Source organism: Aspergillus eucalypticola, assembly GCF_003184535.1.
Source record: "Aspergillus eucalypticola CBS 122712 chromosome Unknown BO83scaffold_29, whole genome shotgun sequence".
Taxonomy (NCBI): domain Eukaryota; kingdom Fungi; phylum Ascomycota; class Eurotiomycetes; order Eurotiales; family Aspergillaceae; genus Aspergillus; species Aspergillus eucalypticola.
In genome coordinates, this window is record NW_020290303.1 from 443,459 (window position 1) to 468,366 (window position 24,908).

At 49.8% G+C, this 24,908-nt stretch overlaps 6 protein-coding genes and 1 non-coding gene across 7 annotated transcripts; 4 read left to right on the forward strand and 3 right to left on the reverse strand.

Moving 5' to 3' along the window:
• Nucleotides 1-289: 289 nt before the first annotated feature.
• BO83DRAFT_321565 (SprT family zinc-dependent metalloprotease) lies at nucleotides 290-2,487 on the reverse strand (the record flags this gene model as incomplete). The annotated part of the gene is made up of 2 exons (XM_025527861.1): nucleotides 290-1,364; nucleotides 1,421-2,487. 2 exons carry the CDS (start codon nucleotides 2,485-2,487, stop codon nucleotides 290-292), a joined length of 2,142 nt encoding a protein of 713 aa, XP_025384270.1.
• Nucleotides 2,488-2,956: 469 nt separating this feature from the next.
• Nucleotides 2,957-3,047, reverse strand: BO83DRAFT_t230. Its single transcript has one exon. It is a non-coding gene; the product is annotated as a tRNA-Pro (tRNA).
• Nucleotides 3,048-3,870: 823 nt separating this feature from the next.
• BO83DRAFT_128192 (uncharacterized protein) lies at nucleotides 3,871-4,419 on the forward strand. The gene has a single exon (XM_025526080.1). It carries the CDS (start codon nucleotides 4,022-4,024, stop codon nucleotides 4,319-4,321), a length of 300 nt encoding a protein of 99 aa, XP_025384271.1. The 5' UTR covers nucleotides 3,871-4,021; the 3' UTR covers nucleotides 4,322-4,419.
• A 5,493-nt stretch (nucleotides 4,420-9,912) lies between these two features.
• BO83DRAFT_128210 (1,3-beta-glucan synthase) lies at nucleotides 9,913-16,077 on the forward strand. Its single transcript, XM_025526081.1, has 4 exons — nucleotides 9,913-10,125; nucleotides 10,205-10,375; nucleotides 10,452-15,722; nucleotides 15,779-16,077. The coding sequence occupies exons 2-4, from the start codon at nucleotides 10,242-10,244 to the stop codon at nucleotides 16,062-16,064; spliced, it is 5,691 nt and encodes a 1,896-aa protein (XP_025384272.1). The 5' UTR covers nucleotides 9,913-10,125; nucleotides 10,205-10,241; the 3' UTR covers nucleotides 16,065-16,077.
• A 629-nt stretch (nucleotides 16,078-16,706) lies between these two features.
• On the forward strand, nucleotides 16,707-18,857 carry lcbA (serine C-palmitoyltransferase subunit lcbA). The gene is made up of 4 exons (XM_025532072.1): nucleotides 16,707-17,166; nucleotides 17,233-17,743; nucleotides 17,799-18,290; nucleotides 18,351-18,857. The coding sequence occupies exons 1-4, from the start codon at nucleotides 16,838-16,840 to the stop codon at nucleotides 18,531-18,533; spliced, it is 1,515 nt and encodes a 504-aa protein (XP_025384273.1). The 5' UTR covers nucleotides 16,707-16,837; the 3' UTR covers nucleotides 18,534-18,857.
• Nucleotides 18,858-19,460: 603 nt separating this feature from the next.
• On the forward strand, nucleotides 19,461-20,669 carry scw4 (putative cell wall glucanase (Scw4); the record flags this gene model as incomplete). The annotated part of the gene is made up of 3 exons (XM_025536926.1): nucleotides 19,461-19,532; nucleotides 19,584-19,729; nucleotides 19,791-20,669. Exons 1-3 carry the CDS (start codon nucleotides 19,466-19,468, stop codon nucleotides 20,667-20,669), a joined length of 1,092 nt encoding a protein of 363 aa, XP_025384274.1. The 5' UTR covers nucleotides 19,461-19,465.
• A 1,209-nt stretch (nucleotides 20,670-21,878) lies between these two features.
• BO83DRAFT_345882 (uncharacterized protein) lies at nucleotides 21,879-24,765 on the reverse strand. Its single transcript, XM_025528758.1, has 6 exons — nucleotides 24,360-24,765; nucleotides 24,165-24,283; nucleotides 23,856-24,090; nucleotides 23,688-23,788; nucleotides 23,474-23,630; nucleotides 21,879-23,426 (listed from the first exon to the last, which is right to left on the reverse strand). The coding sequence occupies exons 1-6, from the start codon at nucleotides 24,496-24,498 to the stop codon at nucleotides 22,006-22,008; spliced, it is 2,172 nt and encodes a 723-aa protein (XP_025384275.1). The 5' UTR covers nucleotides 24,499-24,765; the 3' UTR covers nucleotides 21,879-22,005.
• Between the last annotated feature and the right edge of the window lie 143 nt (nucleotides 24,766-24,908).

A 24,908-nucleotide genomic window follows, 5' to 3' on the forward strand; every position in this document is an offset into this window, starting at 1 on the left:
CCATTATGTGTGCGTGCTAGGTAGTCACTTAGATAGATAGTTCTACATCATATTCAAGGATCACTACAGAAACATTTAAAAAGTGGCACAGTAATCGGTGTATGTATCTTGATTGGTCTGTTTGTACACCTAGAGAAAAGATAACAACGAAATGAAAACAACAAGCTGTATATGTATGTACATGATCGCTAATAACAAGACATTCAACCGTCAGTCATGACATACATCAAATATTATACCTACTAGATCAACATCCCCATGTCTCCTCCCACTTGACAGGAACCTCCAATTATGTCTGCCTCTGCGTCTCATTCAACACGCGGCCCACCTCATTCAACAGTCCCCTGACGCTTGGGGCTGGCGCGTTCACCGACTTCTTCAATGGCGACACATTCCTCACCTTGGGTTGAATCTGTTGCAAGATGCCCTGGCACCGGCACCGATGTCTCTTGGGGTCAATGCTCTTCGAGTGACGTCCGTAGTCCAAGTTGCAGTGCACGCAGCGCCAGACGTACTTATAGTCGATGGCGTAGTCATGCTTGATCGATATCTCGACTTTCCCACCGTAGACAGGATGGTTCTTCATAGCTTCCTTGCACTTGCTGGCCCATGCCTTGAAACTAGTGCCGTGGGGGTTGTCATGCACGCCTGAGATCATGTAGTTCGCCAAATGACAGAACTCGTGTGCGACCGTCTTGATAATCCGCTCTTCGCAGTCAACGACTTTCGCTGCCAGTTCGATGGTGGCATAATGCTGAGGTGGCATGGCCGGGTCTCCTCCCTTCTTTGGTGACGGGGTAACACATTTCCAGGATGCTCGACCGGCGGTCGTTTGGAGTCGCTTTTTCCATTCGATGATCACGCCTCCTGTCGACGCGGTCATTCTTGAGAGTCGGCCGTCAGTCACGGTGTCGTCGAGGACTTTGAAGAATTTCTCGGCCATGACTTGTCTGTTCTCTATAAATGCCTTTGCGCGCTCCCGCTCGAGCTTTCTCTGCTCCGCTTCGGCCTTCTTCATAGCTGTCTTGCTGGGTGTTTTTGCTGAGGACTTGGTTGTGGTCTTCGGTGTTACGGTCTTGGGCAAAGTATCCCTGTCACTGAATTCATCATCCGAGTCCGAGTCGTCGAATTCGCGCAGTAGATCGTCGATCTTGCACGGAGAGTGCTGGTCGATCCAGTTGTTGGTGTTTTCCTGGCTCCAGAATGCGTCGACGCTCTCTCGGTGTGGTGTTGGTGGGATGTGGGCCTTCAGCTTGGTTGGAGATTGTAGACTGCGTCCCTTTGTTGGACTAGATGGGGGCGTCTCTAATTTAACACTGCTCCTTGATGGGAGCTTCTTGGTGGGGGCGTCTACTTCTTCGATGCTGCTGCTTGGTGTTATTACATATATGGGTGGCTGGGGGTCTCCATCTCTACTCACTCATAAGTGTTTTTCTCTTCCTGCTTAGGCTCTATGTCTTTGTTGTCCAGCATCAGCTTGTTCAACTTTTCGGATATTTCGAGCTCGCTTTGAAACAACCTCTCAGGCTTTGCCTCGAGCTTGGGGACCTCCATTGTTATCGTAGCAGGCACTGAAGGTTCCAAGTGAAGGCTTTCACTGGGAGAATCCGGAGGTGTTGTCTCTGGCTCTATTTCTGGACGGGGTCGTCTCCCCCTAAGCAGTCTCTTTCTAGTCCTAGGCGGCGAAGGGGTTGGCTGTTTCTCTTCTTGTTCTTCTTCGAGGCTTTCATCGTCGGACGTCTCATGATAGCTGATATCTTCATTGTCGCTGACAATGAAATCATCCAGTGAGTCAAAGCCATTATCATCTTCGCTTTCTTCGACCTCCGACTCCGTCTCATCTCGACGATAGCCCGTATACCTCGTCCTGGACCTGCCTCGTGGCTGTACTTCTCTGTTCGTACTACGCGTAGGCGCCCGGTTAGAGGCAGTGGACGAGTTCCTCGAGAGCCCGGAACTCTCATCAGCCTCTTCTGCCTCATCATCAATCGGATCATTTTCCTTGTCATAGTTATACCCGACCGACTTACGCGGCGGTCTATTATTCCGCGACTGCTGCGACAATGGAAGCAACAAAGAATTGACCTGCGAGAGCTGCAAAGGATCCGCAGTGCGTCCCTCACTCGACATCAAAGACCGAGTAGACGACAAACTGCTCTCCTCCGTTTCACTCTGCTCATCCCCATTGTCCGAGAAGATATTGAATACCCCACTGGAAACAGTGCCAGATCTTTGTAGCCTGTTACTATTCTTCCTTTGCAATGACTCTTCGATCGCTGGCGTTGTCGCGGAGTATCGGCTCTTTGTCCATGTCTCGGCGGCGGCCCATTGTTCTACTGTCTTGGCTTTTCCGTTCGTGGGGTATTTGTTGTCTCTAGTATCGCGCTTGATGGTCGCTGTGCGATTGAGAGTCCTCTGCCGTGGAGGTGTTCGGCGCTCTTGGAGCTTTGCTGGCTTCGTGGGACTGGATGGGTTGAGTCGAGCCATTCTAGTCTTGTCTTCTCGTGCGGTGCGGCTGCTGGTGATGGCAAGACACGATCAAGTGCTTCTCTTCCTCCTCCCGCTCCTGCAGGACAGGAAGTGAGATGTTAGAATGCGTCTGCTGTAATGCCGGTGCTCCGTATATGTGGTGTCTGCGGGCTTGCAGATGTAGGTGTGGTGTACCTGCGTGTGAGCTGGTGCTGGGTATATCTATGCAGGTGGTCTAGATACTAATGTTGATGGATGGGCGAAGAGACGTGGTTGGCACGGCAACCTCGGTACTGGTTCGCCTACCACGGGATGGTCTGGTGGCAGCCATTGGGTTTAAGGTTCCATGGTGTACGTGGTATGCATTTATCATCGAGAGTCGGGAAGTTTATTCATCTCACAACGCAAATTCAAGTCCCTATCGACACAAAAAGATGCCTACATGTGGGTGAGAAAGAAAAATAAATGCAAAAAAAGATGAAGACAAGGCCCGAGCCGCGGATCGAACGCGGGACCTCTCGCAGATATGCTTGGGTTTGTATCCCTAAGCGAGAATCATACCACTAGACCACCCGGGCTTGTTATATGTTTAAGCCTCAACTTCTTGATTTATGAGCCTGTAAGTGTCTTTTAGGTCATGAACAGCAATGCCGTAGGGCTGTCTGTGGCCTTGTAGGCAGGCTGTCCATGTTTATATGGATGATTGATTGGCGTGGCTATCTCCCTGCTAATTAATAGTCCTATTCGTGCCATGAGCGAATCTTGACACGTTGCTACGTATTATTCACTGATATGGGAATAGAAAGTGTAGCCCCTAGAATGTATACATCAAACGTTTTATATAAGCCATCGTACATACAACTGACCGGAAGACGCCCGCTACTAAAGCAGATAGCTATATCATAGTGATAGTAGCCGGTGGTGTCAAGGAAGAGATATCAATGGCACCAAGCCCTGGGGTGACTGGCATACGGATACAATATTGATCAGTCACGGTATTACGGCCGTGGATAACAACCTCGTCGCACGGCAAGGGCAACAGGCATAACCCTACTAGACATGTGAAACACTGGTCACCAGGACAGATGATGATATCACCATGGACATCTTAGATGCGGTAAATTAGGGGTGCAGAAGCGGGGAGCAGGGGAAGAGATTGGACGTCCTAAATCTATTGGGGTGAACAAACAACCATGGCAGGACCGAAAGGCATGGCAGGAACAACGGCTTATGGGCATATACCACGGGTAGCTCACACTTCAGCCGACTGAACATGGCTGCTTGTAGTGTCAGTCACGGAAGCACTACACAGCAAAATCTGGGGTGGGTGGCTTGCATATACCACATACCCATGGGCATAGTACCACTATATATTATCAAGCATCAGACTATATAGTACTCTCACCAGCCACGGCATTGATGGTCGGAGGACACTGTCAACCAAAGGGCCTACCAAGCTCTCTAGCATATACTCGATACGACTACCGTGTGGCGACTCAAAGCCATTGCAACTACAGGTATATCCCAGCCAGCCCAAGCACACCCACATCATATGGCATATAAGAGATATCGAACAAACCAAAACAGACGGACTGAGACAATCCACCCACATGCACAAGAACTATGTCACACTACATCCATCAGGTCTAAGACATCAAGCAGGAAGTCGCCCACAGCAGCATCGCACAGTCCAACGCAGAACCCATTCACTGCCTACAGTGTACATGAAATCAAGCTTTGGGGATACCGTTGCCTCCACCGTGCAACGCAACCGAACCAACCAAACGCAGATGCGTATCATACCACCCACAAGAGCCACAAATACTCCATAACTGCGGAGGTAGTTGCGTAGCTACACAGCAGTGCATCTTAATAACTCGAACAACCGAATGCGGAGAGAAGCATCTCATCCGTGCAGATCAGACAGACAGACAGAACAACTGTGCGCAAGCAAGGTTGCCAATCACCCCACTCCCAGCCAAACAAACTTTTTGACTTGCCGTGCTTCTGGATCCCGATGTTGCTTCGACACATGCCGATCTTGAGTTTCAAGAAATCGAGTTGCAGATGTACATGGTTAGCGTAGTATATCGGTGTGGCGATGCTAGGCTGTTAACATCTGTACCTACTGAGACCGTCGGTGGCAGGACAGCACGGGACGGATAGGATGACGATGGCCAACCTCCTCTCTCTGCCTCTCCCTCTACGTTAGCACCGTGGTCAGTTATGCAGATGACCGACCGTGCAGTGCATGGTGATGATCGCTTCTTTTTCCGTCGGCAGAGCCAATTCATGATTATTCAGGAGTTACCGAGTATCTACTCAGTTCCGCGACAGTCGAGACTCCCCCTGTTCAGCCAAAATTATTGATTGATTGATATAGATAGTATCTAGTAAGTATCTATCTTAGTACGGAGTAGCGAGGCGGATAAGGAGTCCAATAGCGATCATTAATAATTAACGAGGCAGAAGATAATTATAACCCAACCCTATAACTACGTACTTGATAGTTAGTTACCCCATCGGCTAACAAGAAACCAAGCGGTGTAAAGTAAATCGAAACAAAAGATACCAATTTACAAAACCAGATGTGTTTAGTTTGTAAGAACGAAAGGGGAATCCAAATCAACATGCTGATTGGCACGATTAATGGAGGATGATAATAATGGTGCCCTGGTGGTGCTCGGGAAGTGTTCTAGGTCGGGCCAAATGGAACCTGAAACCACACACCCCCTTTTTTTCTCTTCCCAGACAAGAGTTCCACGTCGTCGTTTCTTTTGGACCAGTCCGGGCCCTTTCAGCCAGTTGAGAGTTGTCCGGCGTTAAGAAATCGCCACCCGTTGGCCCTTTTGTCGGGCGGACGGGTCCGATTGGACAGTTCCCCGGTCGCGCATGTCCCAGCCCCACTGAGTTTCTGCTTAAAGATTGGTCCTGGTTTTTTATCTCCATTTTATGAAACCTGTATTGGAAAGGTGTCCTGATCCTACACAGTAAGTAAATACTCCACAGTAAGCACAGTAGTAGATTATTACAAGGGAGTAAGATGGATGGATGGATCAATCGTTGCATTTGTTGGCTGCAATGAGTTTGAACGGCTGGGATCCTGGCGGTTCACCAACCTCCATCATTGCATGGCTCAAAGGTCAATTAGAATATGCAGCATAAGCAAGTAATATCCGTTAAATGCCTATCGCATGGCTGTGCCTGAGAGACGCTATGGTCTTATGGAGAATGTCAGGCTCACTCGTTTGCATGGTGGTGGCTTGATACTCGTCAATTGGGATGCCCACAAGTTCGTCGACCAACAATCGATTATTCTTCCATTGTACTTTGTGTTGCGTTTACTTAGAATAGAAGTAGACTCGAGGGGTTCGGAGAAAGACCGTGTTCCTGAATCCTACCTGCAAGGGCAGAGATTTATTTATATATAGGGAAGCTGGTCTATGGTTCACCGGCATAGTATGTCCGGAAACTATTTTCAATCTGTGTCGAAAGTACTGCCCATAGCAGAGGTTCAAATTGTTATAGAAATACCAAAAAAGGTCAATCTATAATCTATAAACGTAGACAGTATATCCACATGAGAAGGGAACCAGGGAACACCTTAGCAGAATAAATGAGACACGCATATTGTGAGAACCTCAACCGGTGGTGCAGCAGTAGCCGGAACCATGGCTCCGAGGGTTGCTTGGTTGCCCTTCGATCTCGGTGTAGGTGTTTATTCATGTCACCGACAGATCTCGGAGACAATTTTCAGAAGTGCATGCTTTTGACCTGCATTATGGCGGAAAAAGTCTTAAGAAGAAAAAAGGTTGCCTTTTTGGGGTGAAGTTCGCCCGAATTTAATTTGGGAGCCGACTCTATCGTTTAAGTATCGACATGTTGCGTACACCTGTAGATACTAGATAACTCGGTGGATGCACAAGCTTCACGTTCAGCAATCATTCCCGCACAAGAGGACCACTCTATCCTTCTAGAACCCTTCCCCTCTTAACAGTTAACACTGCCCGGAGCACAGCTTTCCCGGCGACAAGCGAAAGAAAAATGTCTAAGATGAAGCAGATACAGTAGTCGGCTGCTAAGCACTTAGTGTGTACCCACCGCTATGCTCTCCCAGCCTTCCCGCAGTGTAGTGAGAAAAAAAGGCTGGGAAGAAGGCAGACCACATTGTCTTGTCGATCACCTAGCCTGATTATCTCTTACGATATCCGGGAAGGCCCAAAAGATAACCTTAGCTTGCCAATCAGAAACAGGATATTATCGGAAGTCCTTCAAGGAAGCAAAGAAGGCACCGAAAGAAAAGCAAGAAACCACCCAAGTCTACCAAGGCTCAAAGTTGGGTCTAATGTGTAGGTGGGGGGTTCGCTTGCCTCGAACACTTCAATCTTAGTGGTTTGAAGCTTACATTATTATCTGGGAAAAAACGGGTCACTTGCTTATGTGGTGTCAACGCATGGTTTGCTGAGTTGCGTTACGCAGTTTATCATGCAGGTAAAGTGGCTGACAGGTATTCCGTGTAAGGTAACTTTCAATTCTCCCCATGTGTTTGTTCATACGGGTCTTGTGAATTGACAGTACCACACATTTGCTGCTGACGGGATCTCATCGATCAGAGAAGCAGAAGCAAGCAAAAGAAGACATCAGGATCTATCATCGTCAGGTGGATAAATCAAATCCACATTAATATTGGGATCCATGACTCAAGGCACCCAGTTTCCCAAGGGCCAGGTCAACTAGGAATTTACCTTGTCCTCTCAGGACCTGTCCTGTCCTCATGAACCAAATCAATGAGCGGAACCACCCGGCATAGTTAACTACTACTCCGTAATGGATGAAATGGTTTCTTGTGGCTGGGACAACAAGTATGGCATGGCTTCTCTTCCTATTGTTGTTTATTGCCCTCAGGAATGGGAAACAATCCACTGCATAACCCCATACTCTGCATTCCTGCAAGCCCTCTGCTATTGGAGTTGCATCCCATTAACCTTGAATGAACATCCACCCAGTTTCAGTAACCCAAGAGATCGTATTGCCACCTCCGATAAAGCCACCATGTCATGCGTCTTATTTCTTCCGCTCTATATAAAGTTTGATCTACCCTCTCTGTGTAAGTAGTACCCGTTTGCATCCACCCTCGCGAGGCGGGTTCATCGGGGTCAACCACAAGAATAGCACACTTGATTTGATAGTTGGACGGAGGACCCCGTCCTCTAGTACTACTTTGTAGGGCCGACTACCCGTCAATGTGAGATAGCCGGCGAGTATGAACTATTGGTGGCAAGGGGGGGGGGAGAGATATAATTGGAAAAAAGTAAAAATGGAAATGTTGCCTACCTACCTACCTTAATCAGCAGCCTCTCAAGTGGCTAGCAGTGAATATAGCTTCCCACCGTGGCAAATCGACTGACGCTACTTGTTTGTTTTCGAACTACCAGGTTACGTACTGTCAATTGGTAGCAAATTCACGCGGCGAATGATAGATGCAAATGGAATACAAGTCGTGCAAACTCTTCACGCTCGATTGAGAATGAAACCGCAGCGTGGATGTATGTACGGAGTTCCTGAGCATCCGATAATACCTCCGCTGAGTGAACGTCGCCTGACGGATGTAACAGCTCTGTATGGTCGTTCTATAGTCTATTTCCTCCCGCAAGTAATGCTTACATTGGCATTGAATATGGGGTAGTTTTACTGAGATACCTCGTTACGCCGACGGGGTGATTATGCTGACACACCAGATACAACAGGGCAACCGTGGGTGCCAGGTCTTGGATCAGGAACGAAGCAGTGCCCGAAAAAAGCAGTTGAACCAAACATCCCCTCCTCCTTGAGGGGCTCACAGTATTCCATGAACATAAATAAACAAGATCAAGATGGTAACAACCGCCATAGACTGCATAGCGACGCATTTTTACCCTGGCCACGACCATATCTGCGGCGGTTGTTGAGAGACAGTCTTCAGGCTTTCAAGAATGAGGAGAGTTATCCCTGCATGCCGTTCCGAAGCAACATATGGTAAATTGCTGTCACGATGATACGCCAAAAGACACCATACCGTATGGATACAGTTTCATTGCGCCATCTGCATTACCTGGCGGTGGGTCGGGGCTTCAGGGGCCGTCTTGATTCCCATGGATTCCGGCACCAACGCCGTCTGGCCATCCTGTTGTGCCGGAACTCATGCCGCTTAACCTTCTCCTACCTAGAGCCTCGAGCTGTCACTGTTTCCAGAATTGAGAAAGAGGAAGGGATGTTCGCCCCCCTAAGGGTGGGTAATAGTTACACCATTAACTATCTTGATTGATATCATATATTGGAAGATGGAGTCATTGCCAAAAAAAAAGAAAGAAAAAAAGGGTAAGGGGATAACCGAAAACAGAGGGGGGGAAGATACGTAGATTTTCCACGTTACTAAAAAGTAAATAACGACTCCAGCTTATGTGGCCCATTATCCATGGTATCTGAGGCACCTCGAATCCTTGACAAGACATCTGGTAGGTCAGTTTGGTAGGCAGCATGAGCCACCTCAGGCGGCAGTAAGCCAATCACCGAGGACCCTGCCAAGTAATCCGCACTTCATTCGACCGACAGTCAAAGAATCTCCAGGCCAGAAATGGTGAGGGCTGAGGCGTCGGGGGGGGGGTTGCTTGTGGTGGTTGTTGTGGACAAGAGTTAGTTGGACGGCGAAAAAAGTGGGTAACAATACGCGCGTTTTGGTACTGCGTGCGGTAATACCGATGGTAACCCCCGCCCGGTGCAGGTGGGATGAATGGGGAGGGTGAATCGGGATGTGATAGGCTGCAGGGGCACCCGTCTGCTTACCATATTTACACCATCCGGACCTTTTTAGGAATAATCCAGTATCGCATACAGGTACAGGACTGGGCGCGCAAGTAAATTAGCAGATCCAGATCCCAAAATAACCACCAGCGCCGCCCCCCCTCTCCCCTTCTTCCCAGGTCCTACTAGGGAGTAGCGCCAGTCCTATCTTCCCTGCTTGGGTGGTCAATCAATTCCCTTTTCACCACTTACCGTCCAACTCTAGCCTCCTCCTCCCTCCCCGTCCGTCTCTTAGTTCCTTCCTTCCTTCTTTCGTTCTTTTGATCTTCGACCTCTTTTTCCTTTCGGTTCCTGTTCGCTCTTTTTTTCGTCGACACTTCGTTTCCCCCCGACTCATCTTTTTGCAACACTAGCGACCTCTCCCTCACTCCCTTCCTTCTTTCTTGCTTTCGTTTGAGGAAAGAAGAGGGAGGCCTTTCTTGGCTGAGACAGGTTCAGCCAGCGGCAACCGGGAGGCTTTTGCTTTTGACTCTCCCCCTAGTCGTGTTTTGTTCTTTACTTCGCTTCACCCTTCCATTCGTTTATCAAACGTCCCTCCAGCGACGACCATCCGGCCCCGCCCTGGAAGTCGACCTGCGAGCAACAGAAGAATAAGCAGACGATCGTTTCGAGTTGAGATTGTTGTTTAGTTTTACACACCCTTGAAACACACTCCGGCACTGGTGCCTTCAGAGGAAAAGAACGCTGCGACAACATCAAAAGTCAATCTTCGACGCGTTCTGAACATACATATCCCATTGCGCCAGAAGTGTTATCTGTTTATGCTTCTATCACTGAAAATTGGATCAGAGTAATTTTTAATGGGCCACTGTTGATGTAAGTTGCAGGACCTTGATACCAACCGCCATTCTCCACCCCCCCAGATAAGGCCTTATTGATACTCATGGTTTAGAAGAAGCTATTACACGGCTCGGTGATTGTGGCTATCCAACATGTCAGGCTATCCAGCAGGGCATTACGAAGATGGCTACGGCCATCAGGAGCAAGGCGATGCGTACTACCAGGACGAACATGGCCAGGCTTATTACGATCCTAACGATTATGGTGACAGCTATTATGATAGAGGGTATGTCTCCCCATTAAATGCAACAATCGGTACCCAGAATGTCCAGTTGGTTGACCATTGTTTGTCCCTCGAACAGCAACTACTACAACGCAGAAGGAGGTCAGGCATATGGCCAAGAGGGTGGTTACTACGATGCTGGTCACCAGGATGACTACTACGGTGACCAGTACTATGATCAAGGAAATGGTGCACCCCGTGGAAGACGCCGTGGAGATTCTGAGGAGGATTCGGAGACCTTTAGCGATTTCACTATGAGGTCGGAAACTGCTCGAGCTGCGGATATGGATTACTATGGCCGTGGAGACGAACGTTACAACAGTTATGCCGACAGCCAGTATGCTGGTCGTGGATACAACGGATACCGGCCGCCATCTTCGCAGGTCTCGTATGGCGCCAACCGATCATCTGGCGCCTCGACACCCGTATACGGCATGGACTACGGAAACGCCCTTCCTGGTGGATCGCGTTCTCGGGAGCCATACCCAGCCTGGGCATCAGATGGCCAGGTTCCCGTCTCCAAAGAGGAGATCGAAGATATCTTCATTGATCTGGTCAACAAATTCGGTTTCCAGAGGGACAGCATGCGCAACATGTACGACCACCTGATGACACAGCTGGACTCCCGGGCCTCCAGAATGACGCCCAACCAAGCCCTTCTGTCTCTGCACGCAGACTACATTGGTGGTGACAATGCCAACTACCGCCGTTGGTATTTCGCTGCCCACCTGGATTTGGACGATGCCGTGGGATTCGCCAACATGAAGTTGGGCAAAGCAGACCGGAAGACCAGGAAGGCTCGCAAAGCGGCCAAGGCCGCAGCACAGCAGAACCCTGAAAACGTCGAGGAGAATCTCGAGGCCATGGAAGGTGACAATAGCCTGGAAGCTGCTGTTTACAGGTGGAAGACACGCATGAACCGCATGTCCCCGCATGATCGTGTGCGCCAGCTGGCTCTGTACATGCTGTGCTGGGGTGAAGCTAACCAGGTCCGCTACATGCCTGAGTGTATTTGCTTCATCTTCAAGTGTGCCGACGATTACTACAGCTCCCCCGAGTGCCAGAGCCGGGTCGAGCCGGTGGAGGAATTCACTTACCTGAATGAGATCATCACTCCCCTCTACCAGTTCTGCCGTGACCAGGGTTATGAAATCTTGGATGGCAAGTATGTCCGCCGCGAGCGTGATCACGAAAAGATCATCGGATACGATGATATGAACCAGCTTTTCTGGTACCCCGAGGGTATCGAGCGCATCTCATTCGAGGATAAGACTCGTCTGGTCGATGTTCCCCCGGCTGAAAGATGGACCAAGTTGAAGGACGTCGACTGGAAGAAAGCATTCTTCAAGACGTACAGAGAGACTCGGTCTTGGTTCCACATGATCACCAACTTCAACCGTATCTGGGTCATTCACCTGGGTGCTTTCTGGTTCTTCACTGCTTACAACGCTCCCACCCTGTACACCAAGAACTACCAGCAGCAGCTGGACAACAAGCCCGCTGGTTCAAAGTATTGGTCTGCTGTCGGTTTTGGTGGTGCCCTGGTTGGTTTCATTCAGATCTGCGCAACGCTCTGTGAGTGGATGTATGTGCCTCGCCGGTGGGCAGGTGCTCAGCATCTCAGCAAGCGTCTGATGTTCCTCATTGCCGTCTTCATTGTCAATCTTGCTCCTGGTGTTGTGGTCTTCGGCTTCAACAGCGTTCTCAGTGAGACAATTTGCTTGATCATTGGTATCGTCCACTTCTTCATTGCTCTGGCCACGTTCTTCTTCTTTTCTGTCATGCCTCTTGGAGGTCTGTTTGGCAGTTACCTGAAGAAGCACGGCCGTCAATATGTGGCCAGTCAAACATTCACAGCGAGCTACCCACGCTTGAATGGCAATGACATGTGGATGTCCTATGGTCTGTGGATCTGTGTTTTCGGTGCGAAGCTGGTCGAGTCCTACTTCTTCCTGACCCTGTCATTGAAGGATCCCATGCGTATCTTGTCCCCGATGCGTATCCATCAGTGTGCTGGTGTGACCTACATCCCCAACGTGCTTTGCCACGCTCAGCCTCAGATCCTTCTTGGTCTGATGATGTTCATGGATTTGACTCTATTCTTCCTGGATAGTTACTTGTGGTACGTCATTTGTAACACCATCTTCTCGGTGGCGCGGTCCTTCTACCTCGGTGTCTCCATCTGGTCGCCCTGGAGAAATATCTTCTCTCGCCTACCGAAGCGTATCTACTCCAAGGTGTTGGCTACGACCGACATGGAGATCAAGTACAAGCCCAAGGTGCTCATCTCCCAAGTATGGAACGCCATCATCATCTCCATGTACCGTGAGCATTTGCTGGCGATTGATCACGTCCAGAAGTTGCTTTACCACCAGGTTCCCTCCGAACAAGAGGGCAAGCGTACGCTGCGGGCTCCTACCTTCTTCGTTTCCCAGGAAGATCAGTCCTTCAAGACTGAGTTCTTCCCGGCGGGTAGTGAGGCTGAGCGTCGTATCTCCTTCTTTGCCCAGTCTGTCGCTACTCCCATGCCTGAGCCTCTCCCGGTTGACAACATGCCCACTTTCACCGTCCTTATCCCCCACTACGGCGAGAAGATTCTGCTGTCGCTGCGTGAAATTATCCGTGAGGATGAGCCGTACTCCCGTGTTACTCTGCTGGAATACCTGAAACAGCTTCACCCCCACGAGTGGGACTGCTTCGTCAAGGACACCAAGATTCTGGCTGATGAGACCTCGCAATTCAACGGCGAACCTGAGAAGAATGAGAAGGATGCGCAGAAGAGCAAGATCGATGACCTTCCCTTCTACTGCATCGGTTTCAAGTCTGCTGCTCCCGAATACACGCTCCGTACCCGTATCTGGTCCTCCCTTCGCTCTCAGACCCTGTACAGAACCATTTCCGGTTTCATGAACTACAGCAGAGCTATCAAGCTGCTTTACCGCGTTGAGAACCCCGAGGTTGTCCAGATGTTTGGTGGTAACTCCGAGAAGCTCGAACGTGAACTTGAGAGGATGGCTCGTCGCAAGTTCAAGATCTGCGTCTCCATGCAGCGTTATGCCAAGTTCAACAAGGAAGAGCGTGAAAACACCGAGTTCCTTCTGCGTGCCTACCCTGATCTCCAGATCGCTTACCTTGACGAGGAGCCGCCAGCTAACGAGGGTGAGGAGCCCCGCCTGTACTCGGCTTTGATTGATGGACACTGCGAGCTCCTTGACAACGGAATGCGGAAGCCCAAGTTCCGAATTCAGCTCTCCGGAAACCCTATTCTCGGTGATGGCAAGTCCGATAACCAGAACCACTCCATCATCTTCTACCGCGGTGAATACATCCAGGTCATTGACGCTAACCAGGATAACTACCTGGAGGAGTGTCTCAAGATCCGTAGTGTTCTGGCTGAGTTCGAAGAACTTACCACCGACAATGTCTCGCCCTACACCCCTGGTATTGCCTCCGAGGCTGAGACCCCCGTCGCCATTCTCGGTGCTCGTGAATACATTTTCTCCGAGAATGTTGGTGTTCTTGGTGACGTTGCTGCCAGTAAGGAACAGACGTTCGGTACCCTGTTTGCTCGTACTCTTGCGCAGATTGGTGGAAAGCTGCACTATGGTCACCCTGATTTCCTGAACGGTATCTTCATGACTACGCGTGGTGGTATCTCCAAGGCTCAAAAGGGTCTCCACCTGAACGAGGATATTTATGCTGGTATGACTGCACTGTGCCGTGGTGGACGCATCAAGCACTGCGAGTACTTCCAGTGTGGTAAGGGTCGTGATTTGGGTTTCGGCTCCATTCTGAACTTCACAACCAAGATTGGTACTGGTATGGGTGAGCAGATGCTGTCGAGAGAGTACTACTACCTCGGAACACAGCTGCCCCTCGACCGTTTCCTGTCCTTCTACTATGCTCACCCTGGTTTCCATCTTAACAACATGTTCATCATGTTGTCTGTGCAGATGTTCATGATTGTCCTGATCAACCTTGGTGCCCTGAAGCATGAGACTATCACCTGCCGTTACAACTCCAACCTGCCCATCACTGACCCTCTGCGTCCCACCTACTGTGCGGATCTCACTCCCATTGTCGCCTGGGTGAACCGCTGTGTCGTCTCCATCTTCATTGTGTTCTTCATCTCCTTCGTTCCCCTGGCTGTCCAGGAACTGACTGAGAGAGGTCTTTGGCGCATGGCTACTCGTTTGGCCAAGCACTTTGGTTCCTTCTCTTTCATGTTCGAGGTGTTCGTCTGCCAGATCTATGCCAACGCTGTCCACCAGAACTTGTCCTTCGGTGGTGCTCGCTACATTGGTACTGGGCGTGGTTTCGCTACGGCTCGCATCCCATTCGGTGTCTTGTACTCTCGTTTCGCCGGACCGTCCATCTATGCCGGTGCTCGTTCCCTGCTCATGCTTCTGTTCGCGACATCCACTGTCTGGACGCCCGCCCTGATCTGGTTCTGGGTTTCTCTGCTTGCTCTCTGTATTTCGCCCTTCCTTTTCAACCCCCACCAGTTTGCCTGGCACGACTTCTTCATCGACTACCGCGATTACATCAGATGGCTGTCTCGTGGTAACTCACGCTCGCATGCTTCCTCCTGGATTGCCTTCTGCCGCCTGTCTCGTACCCGTCTCACAGGTTACAAGCGCAAGCTTCTTGGTGTTCCTTCAGAGAAGGGATCCGGCGATGTTCCCAGGGCCAAGTTCACGAACATTTTCTTCAGTGAAATCATTGCCCCTCTCGTCCAAGTTGCTGTAACTCTGGTTCCTTACCTCTACATCAACTCGAGAACTGGTATCTCCAACGACAACGCGCGCGCGTCGAATGCCGTGGTTCGTATTGCGATCGTTGCTTTCGGTCCCATTGGTGTCAACGCGGGTGTCTCGGGTATGTTCTTCGGTATGGCTTGCTGTATGGGTCCCATCTTCGGCATGTGCTGCAAGAAGTTCGGTGCTGTCCTCGCCGCCATTGCACACGCCATTGCGGTCATCGTTCTGCTTGTCATCTTCGAAGTCATGTTCTTCCTCGAGAGCTGGTCGTGGCCTCGCATGGTCCTGGGAATGATCGCTGCCGCTGCAATCCAGCGCTTCATCTACAAGCTTATCATCTCCCTCGCCTTGACCAGAGAGTTCAAGCATGACCAGTCGAACATTGCTTGGTGGACCGGAAAATGGTACAACATGGGTTGGCACTCGCTTTCCCAGCCTGGCAGAGAATTCCTCTGTAAGATTACCGAGCTCGGATACTTCTCTGGTGACTTCGTCCTGGGCCATCTTATCCTCTTCATCATGCTTCCTGCTCTCTGCATCCCCTACGTCGACAAGTTCCACTCCGTCATCCTTTTCTGGCTGAGGCCTAGGTACGTTCAGATTCCACTTCATTGCTATGTTTTCATCTATACTAACATTCAAACAGTCGTCAAATCCGCCCTCCCATCTACTCTTTGAAGCAGTCTAAGCTCCGCAAGAGAAGAGTTGTCCGCTTTGCGATCCTGTATTTCACTATGCTGGTTCTGTTCCTCATTCTTCTCATTGCTCCTCTGGTGGCTCGCGATGAAGGCATCAGCGTGAGCCTCAACATCATGAGTCTTATGCAGCCCCTGGATACCGACAACAACGATACCATCTCCAGTTACACTGGTAATGGTCTTCCTGTCGGTTACTCCGCCTGGACCCCGTCCGCGGCGTCTGCATCTGCTTAGAGGTTGTTTTTGTCCTAAATTGTTTTTCAATACATTTTACCTGTCTTTCTTTTTCGGAAATGGAACATGGAAACGAGCTGTATAAAGTAACCAGCGTCTTGATGTCGCTGCCGAGTCTCATACATTTGCCTTTTATTTTTCTTTTTCGTCTCCACCTTTTTTTTCCCTTGACGAAACTGCGTGTATGCTCCTTCAGTTGCGAACATTAATGGGTTCAATCTCTTTCAACTGTTTTGTATTGTCAAGGTGTTGTTCTGTCCTTTATGTATGGTCACTAGACTTGCCAGCTTTTCTTGTATCGTCCCATTGCATCGGCTGCCATTGATTTCCTTGGTGTTTATCTAGAGGGCTTCTTTGCCTCTAGTCCTGTTGACTATGAATTCAAAGAGTCTTGAGAGTTTCAGAATTTAAATGTCCCAGTCCAACATCACTCTTACGTAGACGTATAGTACGTTTCCTTGACTCTGTAAATACTATAATCTGAGTATACCTGCATGTTCAGAGTCCTCTCGATGCTCAGTGCTTGATACGCTTCGTGAAACGAGCTGACCTGCAAGGAGCGCCAAGTCACGTGTTAGGGCCGCGCCCATCCCGGAAGTTGGACTTGCCGCGTTGCTTCGAACCTCCGGGAATGCCGCTGCCTTGACTTATTATTCAGTCGCTGATGCTGTCGAATCATTGATAGAGGGTCTTTCCTTCATTTCAACTTCAGACTCCGCTCATCTGCTTCCTGGGTACTTGCGCCCTGAGCGCCAAGTGGATTTTCTCCCGTCATGGATATCCAGGAGACTCAGCGTCTCCTTTCGGAGTACCTCCATGAACTCGCCGACCTCTTCCATCGTCTACCCGGTTCAGCGATCTTTCTACGTTATGTGAAGTCTAGTTACCAGAACGACCCGATCCGCTCGGCTGTCGAACTCTTCCTCTTCTTGTTTGCGGTCCGCTACCTTCTCGCTCCGAAGTATTCGACTAAACCGGGTGTGGTTCAACTTTCGGAGGATGAGGTTGATGATTTGGTGGATGAGTGGACTCCGGAGCCGTTGGTGGGAAAGCCTACTCCACTGGAGGCGATGGAGGTTGATAAGCGGACGGTCATTGTTGGGTATGTATTGTCTTTCCTGGCATGTCTCCTGTCGGAGATGGTATGCTGACTGCTGGTGACTTGCAGCCCAGTTGGACCCAAGTCTAAGTTGAGCAACGGTCGGACGGTCGCCAATCTCGGTTCCTATAACTACTACAACTTTAACACGAACGAGTCACTCAAGGAGAAGGCCATTCAGACTCTGCGAAACTACGGTGTTGGTCCTTGCGGTCCCCGCGGCTTCTATGGTACTCAGGATGTTCATATGAAGACGGAGGCTGATGTTGCCTCTTATCTCGGTACTGCATCCTGCATCATTTATGCGCAAGCCTTTTCGACAATTTCCAGTGTCATTCCTGCGTTCTCAAAGCGTGGTGATATCATTGTTGCGGACAAGGGTGTTAGCTTCGCTATTCGCAAGGGTATCCAGATCTCTCGCAGCATTGTTCGCTGGTATGAACATAATGATATGGAAGACTTGGAGAGAGTCCTTGCAAAGGTTACCAAGGAACAAGCTAGGAAGCCTCTTACTAGGCGGTTCATTATCACCGAAGGTCTGTTTGAATCTTACGGCGACATGGTGAATCTGCCTAAGATTGTGAGTGCTTATCCTCATCATGGTTCTCCTGTGGATTTAGCTGACTAGGTTCCAGATCGAGCTCAAACTCAAGTACAAGTTCCGTCTGATCCTCGATGAGACTTGGTCTTTTGGTGTTCTTGGGCGAACTGGCCGTGGTGTGACTGAGCACCAGAATGTCGATGCGGCGGAAGTTGATATGATTGTGGGCTCGCTGGCCGGCCCACTGATTGCAGGAGGTGGCTTCTGTGCTGGCTCGGAAGAGATCGTCCATCATCAGCGTATCTCGGCTGCTGCTTATACTTTCTCTGCGGCACTTCCCGCTCTTTTGTCTACCACTGCTAGTGCTACGATCAACCTTCTCCAGAACAGCCCCGAGACTGTGACGCAGCTGCGGGAGCATACCAAGGCCATGTGGGCCCAGTTAGACCCTCGCAGTGATTGGGTGTATTGCACCAGTTCCCCCGAGAACCCTATGATGATTCTGGTCCTCAAGCCCGAGGTGGTTGCTGCGAAGAAGCTGTCCCTGGACGACCAACAATTCTTGCTCCAAGATATTGTTGACGAGGTGAGTGTTGCTTGCCAGAATTGGCTTATACGGAAAGATAACTGACTGCTTTGGATACAGTGTCTCGCAAACGGTGTTCTCATCAGTCGCCTGAAGACTCTCCAGGATAACTTCGAGCCGAAGCAGATTGTTCCTCCTGCCTTGAAGGTTTGCGTGACAATCGGATTGACGAGAAAGGAGATTGAAAAGGCAGGAACGACCATCCGCCACGCGATTACGAAAGTTCTAAGCAAGAGGAAGTAAAGAAGCTCCTTTCCCTTTCTTTCTCGTATTTCCTTTCCCGGCCTATGTTGAAAGTGGCCATGAACATTAATGCTCCAATGACACGCCTCTTGTACCCTTCTTTCCATTCGTGCCGTTGCCCTTTCTGTTGGTGATATAGAACACCACCCTACACGATTTTCTGTATAACATATTACACCGTGGATTGATGCGACCTAGATGCGTTTCCTGAGGCGTGATATGAGGTTGTTGAAGCTTCGGGTCTCTATTTTTACTGTGCAGATATTCTTATTTGCCCATATTGGCCTTTATTTCTTTGCGTGCTTGGGCACAGTGAACATTAATAGACATTACATTCTAATAATAATTTCGTGTTCTTGTCCAATCAATGCAGTTTGTGATTCAATTTGTGTCTTGGATCTCAACGCGACGGAAGGGATGTACAGGGATATCCGCTTCACTGATGGTCGAGTCATGACAGGGACAGAACACCAACCTAGGGCTCTGGAAGAGCACCAAGGGGCCACAGGTTACACTGTGGAATCGATCGGGGTTTCGAATTTGTGGCAAATGGCCTGGACGAGGCCGTGGCGCATTCTCGAGACCAAGGAATCTGCACAGATACGAAATTAACATTCCATCCAAAACAACCCAGTCAAACATTTGTTTTCCTAGAAGCAGAATAGCGGCACTCCCTTGTCTTCACCTATGGCGCTCTAGAATGAAGGGCAGGCGTCTTCACTCTATGCTAGAGTGAATCGCAGGAGATGCATTTGGCTGAACGGTGTCTTTGAACAAAACCCGCGTTTTCTGCTCTGTGTCTGACGGTTATTCCCTGGTGCGCTTTACGGTAGGATCTTTGCTTAAATCCCCACGTGCATTGAACGTTAAAAGACTGATCTTAAAGTCAACTTTGTCAATACAGTAGCAACGAGTTTTGCGTTACACCAGCAATGAAACGTCTTTTGTGCCTCCTCGTTGTGTTGTTGCTCAGCTATGTTGTCCGCGCACTTCCCTATGGTACGCACCTGAGACTACGAGTGCCTGACCTACCACTGACTGAGATTGTAGACGACCATGGCAAAAAGCGCGATCTTGGCCCTCTGGGTGATCTTCCAGGAGGTGATGTGATTGTGTGGGTAGACCAAGCTGGAAATGCTCTTGCCAACAACGTCGTGGGCGGCGGCAATTCAAACCCAACTGCGACGGCAGATAATGTAAGTGTAACCAACAAGCACTGCTTCAGATGTCAAGCTAGGGTTCAGACTAATGGCAAAGTCACCTGCAACTCTTTCACCACTGTTACCGACTCTCGATGATGATCTGGATCTCTCCCCCGCCGTCCCACTTCCTGAATCTACCAAGCACCCAAAGACCGGAAATTACCGTCGCTTTGGCATCTCCTACTCTCCGTATAACAGCGATGGCAGCTGCAAGACCCAAGACCAAGTCAACCAAGACCTGGACAAGCTGGCGCAATACGGGTTCGTCCGGATCTACGGCGTAGACTGTGACCAGACGAACAAGGTTGCCAAAGCCGCGCGACAACGCAACCTGAAAGTCTTCGCCGGTGTCTTCGACCTGCAGAACTTCCCATCCAGTCTTGACTACATCACCGGGGCTGCCAACGGGGACTGGTCCGTCTTCCACACCATCAATATCGGCAACGAGTTAGTCAACGATGGTAAGAACTCGATTACCGATGTCACCAACGCAGTAAACACAGCACGCAACAAGCTCCGCGCAGCAGGATACCAAGGTCCCGTGGTAACGGTGGATACCTTCTCAGTCCTGATCCAACATCCCGAGCTCTGCCAAGCGTCCGATTATTGTGCTGCCAACTGCCATGCCTTCTTCGATAACAACAACACCGCTGATAAAGCCGGCCAGTACGTCCAAGACCAAGCCAATAAAGTGTCCAAAGCGGCCCGCGGCAAGAAAACGCTTATTAGCGAGTCAGGATGGCCACATAACGGTCAGCCCAATGGCAAGGCTGTGCCGTCTTCGCAGAACCAGCAAAAGGCAATTGCCAGCTTGCAGCAGACATTCACGGGCGATAATGAATTAGTTCTATTTACAGCCTTTGATGATCTGTGGAAGCAAGACTCCCCTGGTACTTTTGGAGCGGAGAAGTTCTGGGGCATCAATCAACGCTGACGATTGGCATTTTGATCTGCTCCACTTACGTCCATCTGGTGTTGTGCGGCTGATCATCATGGGTAGTAGTAACCTTTCTGACATTCTATACATAGATATGATATGTTTTTGGATTTGATCGCGCTGGTCGTGACTGTTCCGAGAGCTTGTCAGTTGGTATGCCCGTATGGTGATCCTATTGTTTTGTTTCTATTTCTTCTACATGTTATGTTTCTTCTTCTGTCCATTTACACAAGTCTTGTGAATAATTGGTTATGTCTCACACAGTATCTTGTGCATATTCGACAGTTACTTGGATTGATTGATGACTTTGGAGTCATCGATTCATATCAATTCATTCATATCATACCATACCACAGTCCTATGCCAGTTAAAACCCACGTCTGATAAGTTCAAGACTTGCTCTGCTGCAATCAAAACTAAACCGAAAACTACCTAGTAACTACGTAGTTAGTACCTAACTAACTGGGCCCCCCATCGTCGTCGTCGTCGTCATCAACCACGTACGTACGTACTTCTCTCTCAATCTTTCTCGGGAGCCACCCGAAAAACCCAACCCACCAGCAAAAAACCAACTTGCTTCGGGTAAAGCCAGGACATTTGAAAAAACATAAGATCCAAATTAAACGAACGACCCCGATCTCGGTAATCTTCCCACCCACAACGCTACCCGTTGCGAAAGGCTAGTACTTCGGTTTGGTTCCAATGTCCGAGAATGGAGCTAGCTAGTTCTCTTCTATTCTATTTCTATTCTAGTCTTGCCACCGGGTTTTCTATCTTACTTTTTTTTCTGTTTTAGTTGTATTGTATAATTAAACCAAACCAAGACTAGTATTTTGCGTTTTTTTTTATTTTTTTTTTTTTGGGGATGAGGTGGATGGTATTATTGGTATTATGTATTATGGTATTTGGTAACAGCTAGGGTGATTGGTTAGTTAGCTTGTAGTAGTGGTTTCTACGTACTTTCAACTCGGACGGGAGATTGGTCGCTTTCAATAACTAATACTAACCAGCTCTAACCAACCAACTAACTAACTGACTCTGTCTTGTTTGATAAGTATAGGTCAGACACGTTAGGGGGGTCCTTATTGATTGACTATGTTATCTCGGTTAAGATGCTAGGTTAAAATATGGATTATTGTGGGTTTGGTGGTTGTATGCTTTGAGATTTGAGGAAAAAGTGTCAAACAATTAAATGCTTTGCATTATGCCGCTGCATTGCATGCAGATTATAGTAAACTGAAATGGTGTATGCTTGCTATGCTATGATGCTATACTGTGAATCACATGCTACTCCCGAACGAAAATACCCCGTGCAGCTAGGGCAGCTAGCTACTTACTCAAGACTAACGTTCTGCACCGCTTCCTCAACACTCACGGTAGCGTTGGTCTTGAGTTCGCTATCTATGTGGCTATGCTGCTGGGCTTTCTCCAGATGCTCCGCCGGTAAATCCGGCACGGGAGGGGGTTTATAAGTCAAGTCAGCCCGGCCGTTCTTTGTGCGGCCGCGACGGCGAGTTTGAGGGGGTTCGGGTTTCTGAGTGTGTTTTTGGGTAACAGGGGTGGCGGCCGGCGGGGTAGGTGATGGTGCGGTGGTGGATGTGCTGGGGCTGCTGACGCTGTGGTGATGCTGTTGCTGTTGTTGCTGTGTAGGTCGAGAAGGACTGGCAAGCGGAGTGCAGTGGCTCGTGACTGGGACGGGAAGGTGACCTACTCCTCCATGGCCTGCGTGGAGGTGGGGGACTGTTGAGCGTCGGGGTGGAGGGACAGCTGGAGGTGGGTTGGAGGCTGAGCGGCGTGAGTGACTGGGGACGGGGGGTGGGATGATGCCGGTGGAATTTGTGCGCTCGCTGGCGCTGTTGGCGGTGACGAGGGTTGCGGGTGGAATAATTGGGCTTGTGTGTTGAGGTTCGGCGTCTTCGGGGATCTTGTCAGTTTGCCCGTGCTCGTCGTCTCGCCGGCCGCGCCAACGTCTTGCCCTCGGAGGCAGAGGTTTGACTTTGGGCTTGCCCAGCAGCTTTGATGGACTCGTTGGGCTATCGATGGCAGCCCGGGTATCGTTGCGACTGGGTGTTATGATGCCAGGCTTCACGTGCTGGGATGCTACTTCTTGGACGCTGAGGCTGGAGGATGAGGCGTGCTCGAGGTGCATGCCAATTCGTTGCGCTTGGTTGAGCCTGTGATGCGCAGCCGTGCTTGACGCACTGGAGTCTGGACCGTCCAGTCTGGTGGGCGACATGTTCTCAGGAGAGCTGTCGACCGTGCTCGTGGGTGAAAGAGTCCGAGAGGATTCCAATGGTTCCCCGAACTCAGCATCGGGAGGGACACTATCCGCGGGCGTGGTATCTTCATCGTGAACTGGCTTTTCTGGTTCGGGGTCTCGTAGCCATTCAACAGCTGCGCATCGAAGAACCAGCCTTCGTGTTGTCTCATCCACGTCGTCGAAGTGCATTATCTTCTCCCGGTCAGGCCCACTCTCGGAGAGCTGACCGTGAACAAGCAGTCTGAGCACCCGCTTGAGCTCCTCCCGCTTATAGAAGGGTGGATACTTCAGCTGTGTATGTGCCAGTAGTGGGTAGAGAACACGTAAATATGTGTGTCGGAGAGCGGACGCCTCTTCAGGCAGGTCCAGAAGGTTCCGAATGAGGATGTCGACCAGCACGTGAAGATCATTGGTAAAAAAGTATTCGTAGGTGGTCGGGGTAGTGAAGATGAGATATAAGAGCTTGAGCGTCAGAAGCTGGAGCGATGTCTCGGCTGCAAAAGTTAGAACCTTCCACGCCATTGCGCTTGGGATGACCGACCTTCACGATTAATAAGAAGGATAATATTCTCCCCAAAAGTCTTGTACAGATTGCCGTGCATCGCCAAGATCTTGATAATCTTGTTTGTCAAGCCATTGGACGTATTCTCATCAACCGGATCATGCGCGGAAATCATGAACTGCTCGTTCAAAACCAGCTGAGCATATCGTTAGCATAACCCCCAGTACATCCCAAGCAAAGCATAACCACTCACCAGTACCCGAATAACCGGATAATGATAAGGATCATTAACATCGTACGACAGATCCTCAATGATATCAAAGAGGCCCTTGACGAATTCATCATCCACGAGAACTGTACCACCCTTCAGTCAACAAACAACCCAGTCCACAGCAATATACCCAAGAAGAAGATAACGCACCCAAATCCTCAATCTTGACCCTCTGAATCCTCGACATCTCATACATTAAATCCATCAGCAATCGATGTAACCCCGCAGGGACCTCCTCTTCCTCCTTCCGATTCCGCGCCTGCAGCAACTCCAACAACCTCGGGAACAAGCCCTCCTCATTCATCATCCGAAACGCCACGTCATGCTGTCGACCGTCGAAGAGCAAGAACGATACAATGAGGTGAAGAGTCGCAGGGTCGTCATCCTACACCACCAAACCAGCATCAGTGAACCAGATCCCCACCATCCACAAGGTAAGTAAGAGAAAGGAATCCGAACCTGCAACAACCCATAAACCATCTGTCTCCGCACATAATCCGTATGAGCGACAAAGATATTCGACGCAAGCAATTTATACGAGCACCTCGTAACATCTAACTCGGATTGAAGGTATTCATCTAAAACCATACCACCCAAATATCAGCTCCCCACATCCCGCATCTTTCAGTTTCATATCATCTCATTTCATCATACCTTTGTATTTTGTCGCCAAACCCAAATAAGACCTCAGCGCATTATCAATATGATCTTCCGAGGAGCAAGGGGAGGAAACAATCTCTTGTATCTCGTCCCAGAATTGCTGCTCGTTCTCGAGGGAAACCTCAAAGTCCATTTCCCGGTACTACTGCTGGTGCGGTGCTAGTGTTGCTGCGGGTGCTGCGGGTTGATCGTCCTCGTCGTCGGCGGGAATGTCGTCGTGTGGTTGTTTCCCGGCACTCATCCCGCCCGCCTTGCGCTTGGAGCTGGGTTGCGAGGAGGGGTGGTGGTGCACTGCTCCGCGGGGGTGGGGGAAAGGTAGAGGGATGTGGTGTGTTGTGTGATGTGTATGTGGTGTGGTTGGTAGGTAGGTAGGTAGGTAGGTAGTATGGAGTGGATGGTGGATGGAAGTGGCCAAGTCAACTCGGGCGGCGGCGGGGGATTGGCGGGCGATCCACCGGTATTTTTCTGGTCGGGGAAACAGGAGTGAGAGAACCTATCTACGGAGTACTAAGGCGGCCGTACGTCATTCATCAGCACTAAATA

Excerpts from the sequence above, each read along its gene's own strand:
- BO83DRAFT_345882 (XM_025528758.1), bottom strand. The coding sequence starts at position 24,498 with ATGGACTTTGAGGTTTCCCTCGAGAACGAGCAGCAATTCTGGGACGAG. Across the intron at positions 24,091-24,164 it reads TGGTTTATGGGTTGTTGCAG|GATGACGACCCTGCGACTCT; the intron begins GTTCGGATTCCT and ends TTGGTGGTGTAG. Across the intron at positions 23,631-23,687 it reads ATCCGGTTATTCGGGTACTG|CTGGTTTTGAACGAGCAGTT; the intron begins GTGAGTGGTTAT and ends CGATATGCTCAG.
- BO83DRAFT_128192 (XM_025526080.1), top strand. The coding sequence starts at position 4,022 with ATGGCATATAAGAGATATCGAACAAACCAAAACAGACGGACTGAGACA.
- lcbA (XM_025532072.1), top strand. The coding sequence starts at position 16,838 with ATGGATATCCAGGAGACTCAGCGTCTCCTTTCGGAGTACCTCCATGAA. Across the intron at positions 17,744-17,798 it reads TGGTGAATCTGCCTAAGATT|ATCGAGCTCAAACTCAAGTA; the intron begins GTGAGTGCTTAT and ends ACTAGGTTCCAG. Across the intron at positions 18,291-18,350 it reads TCCAAGATATTGTTGACGAG|TGTCTCGCAAACGGTGTTCT; the intron begins GTGAGTGTTGCT and ends CTTTGGATACAG.
- BO83DRAFT_128210 (XM_025526081.1), top strand. The coding sequence starts at position 10,242 with ATGTCAGGCTATCCAGCAGGGCATTACGAAGATGGCTACGGCCATCAG. Across the intron at positions 10,376-10,451 it reads GACAGCTATTATGATAGAGG|CAACTACTACAACGCAGAAG; the intron begins GTATGTCTCCCC and ends TCCCTCGAACAG. Across the intron at positions 15,723-15,778 it reads CTTTTCTGGCTGAGGCCTAG|TCGTCAAATCCGCCCTCCCA; the intron begins GTACGTTCAGAT and ends ACATTCAAACAG.